Source organism: Hibiscus syriacus, unplaced genomic scaffold (assembly GCF_006381635.1).
Source record: "Hibiscus syriacus cultivar Baekdansim isolate YM2019G1 unplaced genomic scaffold, ASM638163v2 tig00117007_pilon, whole genome shotgun sequence".
Lineage (NCBI taxonomy): Eukaryota > Viridiplantae > Streptophyta > Magnoliopsida > Malvales > Malvaceae > Hibiscus > Hibiscus syriacus.
In genome coordinates this window covers 804,052-815,876 of record NW_024063520.1, presented here as the reverse complement: position 1 = coordinate 815,876, position 11,825 = coordinate 804,052, and the positions used below count along the sequence as shown (strand labels likewise).

The following is an 11,825-nucleotide window of genomic DNA, read 5'->3' as shown; positions in this document are numbered from 1 at the left end:
AAATTTATTAATTACACACACATAACCAAACTTAATTATATGCATCAACTAATGCCCCCATGTTCTATAAAGTATATGTAAGGTAGTAATATATTTCCTCGATTTTCGTGCTCCATTGATCGAACATTTAAACTCCATGTAATCGCCCTCAAACTTTAATTCCACGTCCCATAATGTCTCAGATATATAGCAAATGAATTTACGTCAGAAACTGGACTTAATCGAAAAAACAGATTGAATCCGAAGATAAAACACTAAAAAGGATTATCGAGTACGAATTTGGCGAAACGAACTTCAGATTCAAACTCAAGACATCAAAAAACATAAAATACGACTTTTTCAAAAATTTTAACTTTTCGGTCAAAATCAACGTGTAAAAGTCAATGGTTGAAAGTCAACTAGTTGACTCAAACGTGTTGACTCAGAAGAGTTGACTCAGTTCGAGTTGACTCGGTCGGGTCAAATAAACCTTGTTCAGACCGGTTTGACTGGACCAATTCGGTCTGGTTGGATCGGTTCCAGAAGCTTCCTAGATCGGCCGACGAATCCCACGCACACTATCGGCACGTGGCGGCGTGTGCGGTGGTGATGGGGGCTATTTTGAACGGTCGAACTCTCCCCGACCAACTACATATTTGAATTTAGCCAAAATCAATCCAAACATCAACCAAAATCATGCAAAAATATCTGGAATATAACCGGAGCTTCCCAAAACGTCGATCGATGACGAAACTGATTCGAATGATGAACCCGGTTGGGTTTTGGTCGGACGGCAATGAGGAGTTTAAATAGAGTGGCGGTGAGGCGAGCTGACGTCTCGATCGATAGAATTTAGAAAATAATATGGTGACGGCGCTTGGGATTCGAAAAACCTTGGCGAGCTCCCCTACGGCAAAGGACAACATCTTTTGACAACCGACCTTAGGGGTTTTGGTCGGACGGTCACGGTGCTTCAACTGGAGGTGGCGGTGACACTCACTGGAGGCCGAAGCAAGGCTTATCGAATGAGGGAATGTGAAAGTGGTTTTGGTAATTTCTCCTAATTTACGACAGACGACGGCCGATTTGGGCTATCTAAGGGTTGGGTTGAGGTCATTGGTTAATGGCGAGCTTGGAGGGCATGAATTAATTTGTATTTTGAAATAAGGTCTAAATTTGTTATTATCCTTGTTAAAAACTATAAACTAATTCATTTTAGGGCTGAATTGATTGTGTGTGTAATTAATGAGGATCAAATGTTTTATTATACAATTTTGCTTATCTCTCACTTTAATAGTTCATTAGGCGTTAGCAATAATGGTTGGTAGCTTGATTAAAACTAAATTAAAAGTTTAGTTTAGTGATCTAATTGAAAAAATATTTAATATAATGGTCAAAATAGAACCCAGCCAATAGTGTATTGATCAGATGGGTAGTTCATTCTCTATTATACTCTATATAGATGGTATTAAAAATATACATAGATTAGCATTTATTTTGGCAGCAATTTATTTCTAATTAAATCACATTACCATTTAATTTTTGGATTCTCAAGAAAAATTATTAACTTATATAAATGTGAAATCCATAACATTGTTCCATGTATTTAAATTAATGGTCAGACATTGCAATCTGAACTTCCATTGTTTGTTTGAATTGTAGAAAATTTCTGACAGAACATGGCAACTAGGATCATGATAATGCCTGCAAGAAGATCCACAAATTTTATTTTACTTTTAATTTCGATTCAGATAATGTTTGGTCTTTTATACTCTGTTGAAGACTGGCAAACAATATCAGAAGAAGAAAACCTGGAGATGGAAAGACAACTCCAAGTTATCAACAAACCTCCCGTCGTGAGTTTCAAGGTAATCTTGAAATGAAAATCCAAATTATTTTTTTGGTTGCATTTCGTTATCACCATGAATATTGCAGTGATGCAATAATGGTTTCGGATGATAACATTATCATTATATAACGGTCGTTATTATGATAGTTTACCATTGACTTTTGTGTTCATGCGAAAACAGACTGATTATGGTGATATCTTGGACTGCATCGACATTTACAAACAACATGCTTTCGACCACCCTTTGCTGAAGGATCACAAAGTGCAGGTCAACAATATTTTCCTTCACTACAAGAAATTTCTACTATTGTGACAAATATAATTTTCTCAAAATTAATTTTGTCACTATTAGTAGTTTTTTGGTGACAAAATAAATAATCGTCGCATTAGATTAAAAAAATATATACAATTACGATAAAAGCTAAAATTATCATAATAATTTGTCACAATTAACAAACATGTGTAACATATGGTGACAAAAAAAATTTTATTACTAATTTTTGTCACAAATGTTTCCCTCCAAATTTTTGGCACAAAATTGAAGGCATATAGTGACAACTTTTGTAACTAAAAGTTTTAGAAACTATGACAGAAATTTTGTCACAACAAATAATGAGACTTAGATTTGTTGTGATAAATTTTGTTTGTAATTATATATTTTAATTATAGTGACAAAATGTACAACCACAAATGATTATCTCCAATTTTTGGTACAAAAATAAATCATATAGTGACATGTTTTGTAACTATAAGATATAATTATTGTTACAAAAAAAATTATCACAACAAATAATGAGATTCAAGTTTTTAGTAAAAAACAATGTTTGTCGTTATATGTTTTAATTATAGTGACAAAATATATTGTCACAAAGATTTCCCTCCATATTGTTTTGCGCCAAAAAAGTCATATAGTGACAAATTTTGTAACTATAAGTGTTAATAATTATTACAAAAAACATTGTCAAAAAAATAATAATATTCATGTTTTTGTGACAAATTATATTTTTAGTTATAAATTTTAACTATAGTAATAGCATATATTAATTGTCATAAATATTTTTCTCCAATTTTTTGTTTCAAAAGTTATATTGACAATTTTTATAATTATAATTTATAGTTATTGTTATAAAAAAAGTTATCACATTAAATAAAAAATTCAAGTTTTTTGTAATAAATTATTATTTTTACTTATATATTTTAATCATTATGAAAAATTATACTATCAAAACCATTTCACCGTATTTTTTAGTGTCAAAAATGTTATATAGTAACAAAATATATTGTAATTAATAAAATTTAAGTTTTTTGTAATTAATTATTTTTGTAGTTATATATTTTAATTATTATGAAAACTTATACTATTAGAAATATTTCTCCCTATTTTTTGGTGCAAAAATGTTATATAGTGACAAGTTTTGTAACTATATGTAATAGTTATTGTAATAGAAAAATTATCACAACAAAATTTCCATTTTTTAAAAATTAATAAAAGATTCAAGTTTTTTATAAAAAAAATTATGTTTGCAATTATATATTTAATTATAATGATAAAATATAATTATTATTATAAAAAAATAAAATGTTCAAAAAATTTAATTTTTACTGATAATAATATATATATATATATATAATTAAATGGCATTTTCAAATAAAATATAATAACAAAAATATATTATCAAAAAGTTCAGGGGCTTGTTTATTTATTAAAAAATCATTATTCTAAATTTAAAATCTAAAACACACAAATTATAAAATATAAAAAATAGTAAAAGTGAAAATTAAATTGCTAAAAAAAATTGAACTATATATATATATTGAGTTGGGGAATGAACAAGCTAACTTAAGCCCTCAGGTATATATATATATATATATATATATATATTATTAAATGGTATTTTCAAATAAAATATAATAACAAAAATATATTATCAAAAAGTTCAGGAGCTTATTTATTTATTAAAAAATCATTATTCTAAATTTAAAATCTAAAACACACAAAAAATAAAATAGTAAAAATGAAAATTAAATTACTAAAAAATTGAACAATATATATATTGAGTTGGGAATGAACAAGCTAACTTAAGCCCTCAGGTAAAGCGGTTCGTGTAAATTTTGAACAACATATATTAACCATAGTTGGGCAAATTTCGTATTAAATTTTTTTACATTAAGTTTAGGTAGAGTTTACTTCCGTTTATCATGTTATATTCACTACAATACTATTCTTAGTTGTATAACTATTTTTAATATTTTTTATTATATAGTTTCATGATGGTTAATAATAGAAGTTGTTGGTTAAAGGGTCATGTTAATTGTTTTTTTTCTAAGTTTGAGGGTCGCATTGAATGTAACACTAATTTGATGGCCAAATTGATTTTTTTTTGAAAATGTACAAGATCCTTAGGCATCTTTTATCTTAAAATTAATATAAATTAAATAAATATTTAATTGGGTATCGATGACCCGAAAATACGGGTACCTAAGTTTTATATAGGAGGGAAATTTCCCTCTATTTTATTCTAAAGGAAATTGATTTTGAAAGGGAAACTGGTTTTTAGAGAAATTTATTTGTATTTATTTTATAAATACTTTTTTAAAACCCTTAGTTTAATTGTGTCAGTCCATTATTCCAAAATTATATTTCTTCTTTCATCGTGAAGAAAAAAATAAAATGAGTTTTTTCTTTGATATTATGTCTAATTACTCTAGTGGGGATTTATTTAAAAGAAATTTAAACCTAAGGATTTGATCTAAAATTAGAAAGGAATATAAATTATCCAACAAAATTAAATGTAAATAAAAAGAACCAATGGATTAAAATGCAATAAAATAAAAAGACAATAGTTAATTAAAAATAAAACATAATAGCATAAAATGATGACTAAATTGTACTAAAATGAAACAGTGAGCCACGATCAGAAATAGTAAAGAAACATTCAGTGACTAAATTAGAAGAAAAAGAAAAAAAGGAACCAATATAAAAATACGCAATAATATAAGAACCCATTTTCTAATTTGACCAAAACTTTTAGGAGAACAAAAAAACCTAGCCTTTCACGCGTGTTGTTTTCAATTGGCCATTTCTCGTCTTTGTGCGCCGCATCTCTCTCCTCCCTTTTCTTTTTTACCATTTGCAAATCCTAACACCCCAAAAAGATTAGAACGTCACTTGTAATAGGTAGAATGCAGCGATCGGTTCAAGCTTTTTCGGTGCATGGAAACACCGTGAAAAATGCGGTCTTGCATTGCATTCGGGTTGTCAATCAGGTTATGCGACCCGTTATGTTTTCCAGATGTTTTGAAAGCCAAAGGTAAAGTTGTTGCTAAAAACTGAAACAAGAACACATTGATATTAGTTTTAGCTCAGAAATCGGTAATCAACAATGTGTTTAAAGATATCTTGAAAAACATACTTGTGATTTGACAACATCAGCAGTTTCGGCTCGAACCTTCAGTTCTTGCATTTCATGGAAATCGTCTTCAACTTTAACAATGTGTATAGCTGCACCATATAGGATATAACCAACTAATAAGCAGATGACAAAGAATAAGAATTCAATGGTCAGCGTTGTCCATGAAGTCGGTGCCTTATGATGATATCCGCTCGAAAAAGCCAACGGCTAATTTATAAAATCAACAGCTTTCATTCCGTAAACCGTGTGAATAAGTAACCAGTTTTGCACTCACCGACATATCGTTGTATGCTTCTTGAACGGATCTCCGAAATCGAGCTTGCTTTCATACAACAGAGCCAAGTCACCACCTTGATCTTGGTGACCATACATGATCAGGTGATCAGAAGAGTTAGTAATGTCATATACGTGCACTAGAATCGCTTGATTTCCAGCAAGTTGCCCGAGAAGATTCTCCACAAGAGACTCCACATCAAAGGCTCCACCAAGGTATCTGTTTTAGAACTTATTTTTTACGTGTAAGGAAATCAAAATTTGCAAATAAAGAAATGATCTAACAGAAGCCATTAGCCCCATTTTTTAGTGCATAAGGTATATATTTTCGCCAAGACTATACTTTCGGATTTACTTGTCTACCTTCAAATTACTAACATCATCGGCATTGATCACATTAACAAAAGTCTAAACTTTTTTCCCATTCGAAGTGTCCATTCTAATACAATTGCAATAGACGTTTTGAAAGCACAACTATTTCCGACGTTTTGAAAGCCAAAGGTAAAGCTGCAGATGACTCCTGGCTTTGGTGCACTACAGATGACACTGTTTACGATGCCGTGAAGTCGGTATGCGTATTTATAATTTTCGTAGATTCTCAGCTTCTTCATTGAATACTTGATTTGCATGCTTATTGAGTTCAATCTTTTTCAGATGACTCAACAAAATGTTGGTTCCCTGGTGGTGGTAAAACCTGGAGAGCATAAATCAATTGTCGGTATCATCACAGAGCGAGGTAGTTAACTAGTACACCTTGAAAAAATAAATTTGGAACCAAGATATTAAATTTTTAACGAATGATGGATTTAGTATACTTATGCTAGGACTTTTGTGTTATTTGTCGCGTATTTGTTGATCTGAATCAAGCAAAACTAAGTTATGTAAGATTGAAGTAGATTTTAGAACCTATAAGTTAAAGCATGTTGATAGTTAAGGTTGTTCCATCCCAATGTCACCCTTCACCTTTTCCATTGAATGCAGTTATCAACTTTGGTGTAGATTTTTCTTCTAGCTCTTTCATGTCAAACAATCACATACTATTCTTTTCTTGACCATTGCACATACCAAATGTAGGGCGCTCATCAAATTCTTCTGCTCTGCTAAGACTATAAAACATCATGACTGGAGGTATTGGGTTTTCAAGTACATTCATAGGTTTACTTCCATCGTATATGGTTGTTGTATTCCTTTCTGTTTTAATCAAGGGAGAGCCTACTCCTTTGCATGCATTTCGGAGGAGGTTTTATAGAACCCCTCAATATTACAAAAAATCAAATAATGAAATGAAAAATCTTTTTTTCTTCCTCTGACTTGCTTCTCTTTGTTCTGCTCTTTTCTAGTTTGCTTGTGAGAAACTTGCTTACAGGTACGGCGAGAGCATGGTCACCAGCAACAAAGGGCATGGGCACTAGCATGGGATGCACCTGCTGTTAAGGCAGATAAGGACTGTTGTTGCTTGCGTGGTAAGGAGGGGAAGATATTTGGTGTGCTTCTCAGTTGTTGGGGTTGCTCATGAGTCATTTTTGGGACTATTACTGGCCATTAAATGTCCCAAATTTGTATTGGATTTCTTTTCTTTTTAATGTATATATGGATAAAAATGTTGATTTTAGTCACAATAACATATTAAATTTAATCAAAAATATATTAAATTTAATCAAAATAAAAATTTATTTTAAATTTATTTCGTCATAATATTTTCTCAAAATAACTATTATGTTATTTTTTGACAATTTTGTTTAGTCATGATAACAATTTATAACAAATATTAATTTCTCAAATATAAAAAATTATGACAAATAACATTCTTTCACTATCACAATAATAAATTGTAACAAATTTATTTAGTTACAATAACACGGTAAATTTAGTTAAAATAAAAAGTTATGTCAAATTTATTTTGTCACAATATTTTGTTAAAATAAAAATTGTGACAAATTTATTTAATCAAAATAACAATTTATAACAAATATTAATTTCTCAATTAAAAAAATTATAACGAAGTAATATTATTTCACTATAACAAATTGCAACAAAATTATTTAGTCACAGAAAAAATTATAGAAAATATTTAGTAACAAAATAAAAGTAGTGAGAAGTTAAATTTTGTTGTGACATGTCTTTTTGACACGAAAACCTTTTTTATTTGATGTCATAATCTAAGTTAATTGTGACAAAATTTATTTTTTGTGATAAAATGAATATTTTGTTTTAAAAAATATTTTGTCTCTGTATTTTACATTTAGTGACGAAATAACAACTGCAACAAAATAATTTTTGTTGCCTTACGTATATTCATCACAAAAACTCTTTATATTTAATGTTAAAATATAAGTTAGTTATAACAAAATGTAGTTCTCGTGACGAAATGGTTAATTGATTGTGACAAATATTTTATTGCAATAAGTTAATTATAGTAACGAAATTTCATTGTTACAATAAATACTATAAAATGGTAACGAACAGAATTTTGTCACAATATACTTTACATGACAAGGTTGTTCTAACAAACATGGTAACAAATAAAATTAGTCAGAATAAATATACTGTGACAAATTTAGTACTTTTAGTGATAAATAATTTTGTTGAAATAATATAAATTTCTTGCCGTGCTTCTTCGATTTGGATTGTTATATAACTGCCGCTATTCTATTCTGATGGTTTAATGTTGATTTTTTAGTACATATGCAGCCAAAAAACATTCCAAAGTCGATGATGGAAGGCGAAATTCCAAGCTTTTTGCCCAGCAACATAAAATGCCCACCAGGAACAGTTCTCATCAAAAGGAGTACAAAAGAAGATCTAATCATGACCAAGAGATTAAAAGCTTTAGGGTTGCATTATCCAACAACTTCCAATTTTCCCACCGCCGATCCTAATATAGCCGTAAGAAAATCCGCCATGAAAGTTTTGTTTATATATAAACACACACATATATGTATATATGTACAATTTCTTATATGGTTTTTGTTTGTACAGTTTGCTACAGTTCAATATAATAGGCACAATTTTGGAGCAAAAACAACCATGAACGTTTGGGGGCCAAGTACATCAGCTGATCAGGCCAGCTTTGGCAATCTCTGGATTACTAATGGCCCTACGAATGACATCAATGTTCTGCAAGCCGGTTGGGGTGTAAGTAATTGTTGCCAACTCTTTATATTTACTCATCGATTTAAATTACGGATGTGGACATAATATATACAATTACGGTAAGTACAGTTATTGTGGTGGGTTGCCTCTACTAATTAAATTGTGACCGTGATTCATCACTATTTACGTGTTTCCGCTTAACACTGCTATTTACTACAATAGTTGTTTTACACACCGTCCTACGGTTATATAGCGGCTACTATTATACGATTCAACTGTTGTTTAAATCCCTGGTTGTAGCCAAAATTTAGGTCTTTAAAGCTCTTAGATTATTATTAAGCAACACACATCAGAGTTTATTTTTCCCCCTACAGATTATGCCACCGCTATTTTCGAGCAACTTGACCAGGCTCTTAATTTACTGGACTGTAAGTTTTTTAACTATACTACAATCATCTGGATCCAATTTAAACTCCTTTTTTAGCTAACAATGTAATTGTTTTTGGTGTTTATTCCAACAGGCAGATGGCCATAAATTCACAGGCTGCTATAATTATCTTTGTCCAGGATTCGTTCATGTTCACCGTCAAATAACCATTGGTCTCGTTCTAAACCAGCTTTCCGTTTACAATGGCACACAAAAGGACATAGAAATCGGCATATTTAGGGTAATCTTTCTCGATCTTTTAGTAGTGAAATTTGAAGAAATTTTTCTGAAAATCTTTCTTAATTGTCTAGTGATCACAAGATAGTATTAGTAACCTATACCTTGCAGATGTAGCTGCTTGAACATGAGATAATAATACTCCTTTTGGTCGGTCATTGAGATTGCTCTATAATTTCTTTGAAAATCTTTAGTAACCAATTGATTTGATTTTGATAGGATGGAGAATGGTGGCTCAAGTATTTCAACCAATTCGTTGGTTATTGGCCACAAAAGTTGTTCGTTTACATGTACGGTGGTGCTAATAACGTTGTGTGGGGAGGTAAGGTTTTCAGCCTTGCAAATAAGCGGAGTCCTGCAATGGGGAGTGGCCATTTCCCTAAAGACGGTCTTCAAAATAAAGTTGCCTACTGTAAGGGCACTCAGATCTGGGACAATGTGAACTTGTTTTATCCACCGCCGGATCAACTTGTGGTGTCTACCAGTATGCCTGATTGTTACGAGGCTCAGCTTGTTGATGGTGCTGCCCCTAATACCAAGGACCTTTTCTATGGGGGTCCCGGCCAATGTAAAATTCAAGGCTAGAATCAAGTGTAGTTTTATTAATGTTTTCATGCATGCGTACATCTATTTTGTTGAGAATAAGTATGGTGGTGGGTTGTTTTTTCAGTGTTGGAACTTGTAATCTTCACTTTCATGGAAACACATGTTCTGTCTGGTTCAGTGTTGATAGTACTGGGATCGTTGAATCTTGATATGGAACATGTGATTTTTGGGAAGTGAGGGAGTGAAGGAAAATGAATAAAATAAAGGAAAGATAGATGAGAATAACACTCCGATTTTACTTTGTTAAAAGAAATAAAGTGACGAACATATAATTATTTTACGTTAGGAGTGAATGTATAATATTTTAAAAATAAATTTTTAAAATTTGAAAGAATAAAAATATATTACCAATAAAAAATATTCATATGATAATTTAAAATTTTCAATAATTCATTGCTCTGTCAATTCCTTTCGGTCCATCTCTATATATAATATAATTCAGATTTTATATATAATTAAAATTTGATATTATTGATTAATTGATTATGAAAATTGGGTAAACTACATCATTTGTCATTAATGTTTAAGTAAGTTTTTATTTTTTCTATTGAAGTTTCAGAAGTTACAAATCAGTCACTAACGTTATCGATTGGTTACAAAATGGTCACTCACAGTTAACCGTTGTTAATAGGCTATGACGAAAAACATAGCTGGTGCGTTAGCTGTTTACATGGACTCGGTTGACTAGGTTGACCGCTACACTAGAGACCCAAATATCTCCCAACAGTCACAACCTTTTCTTCCTTAAATAAAAAACCAATTCCTTAAATTAAAAATTAGGCTTTTTCATTCATCTTTAAAAATTGTCTGAAAATTGTAAGAGCAATCTCTAAACCCAATCCTATGAAGATGGAAAACTCCATGTATGTCTGCTTTGCAACTGTGGATGCCCAGCTAAGGTTAACAAAAAGAAGAATCTATTATGTGGGCTTAAACACTAGATTTCCTTCATGGGATTTGTTCTACTGTAAGTTTTAGATTTGGGTTTTTCTTTTTGTTTGATATAGTCATCTCTTTATTTGTTTCATTTTATGAAGTTTTTTTCTTGCTTGTTGCTTTGTTCAATTTCTCACCTAGCTTAAAAAAAAATCGATTTGCATATATTAATCTGTGCATTTATTCTCTATTATCTAATTAATTATGGTTTGTCTTTTTTACCTATGGGATTTTGTCACTTTCTTGAGAGTTTTGGTAGTCGATGGTGTTCCCACAAAGTCTCAAAGATCAATAATTTCACTTCTCTGGGTTTACCCACATAAAATAACGCTCAACCATGGACTTTGGTTGAGCAGCATCTTTCCTTACGGATTATATTCTTTGCTTTCTTTGATGAACCAAAACGCACATGCTTCAAATAGACTACTTCCCTTTCACATAAAATAACATTCTTTCGTTGTCTGATCTTCTTCATCTCTCTCAATTGGTTCTTTCTTCAAACTCTTCTTATTATCATCTCATCTTCTTTATTCTCTCTATTATTGTTACAGCTTACAAATGAACGAAGATGTGACTAGGATATTGTAACATCCAAAAGTCCGGGTTAGTAGTTTGGATCAGTTTTCGTTCGGATTCTAGATTTTTTGATAAATGAAAATAATATTAAAAATTTTGATTTTGATCTTAGAAATCTCTTTGAGGGATTTTAAATGATTATTAGTTATTGAATTTTATTTTAGAGTTTAATTAGATTTTCGATTTGTTAATTAAATTGAATTATTTGGAAATTGTAATTTTAGTGACTATTTTGTAAATTATCACAAATCCAAAGTCTATGAAGTTATCTTACCAAGGCAAGTGTTTAGAGTTTTTCCCTCCTAAATAAACCATATTTTTAATCTTCCCTTTTTACTAAAATTCTATCTAGATTCATCTTTTAATTAAAATCCATTTTCACTCTTGATTTTCATTTCACGTAACTTTCATTTTCTTCTCTTCAACTGTTTGTAAC

The 11,825-nt window shown here is 30.6% G+C and overlaps 1 protein-coding gene across 1 annotated transcript; it reads left to right on the top strand.

Annotated features, from left to right (window-relative positions):
* The first annotated feature begins 1,727 nt into the window (after positions 1–1,727).
* Positions 1,728–10,054, top strand: LOC120195168. Its single transcript, XM_039197259.1, has 11 exons — positions 1,728–1,847; positions 2,010–2,096; positions 5,676–5,730; positions 6,010–6,083; positions 6,169–6,228; positions 6,881–6,977; positions 8,195–8,400; positions 8,494–8,649; positions 9,129–9,275; positions 9,491–9,839; positions 9,942–10,054. The coding sequence occupies exons 1-11, from the start codon at positions 1,734–1,736 to the stop codon at positions 10,052–10,054; spliced, it is 1,458 nt and encodes a 485-aa protein (XP_039053190.1). The 5' UTR covers positions 1,728–1,733.
* The last annotated feature ends 1,771 nt before the right edge of the window (positions 10,055–11,825 follow it).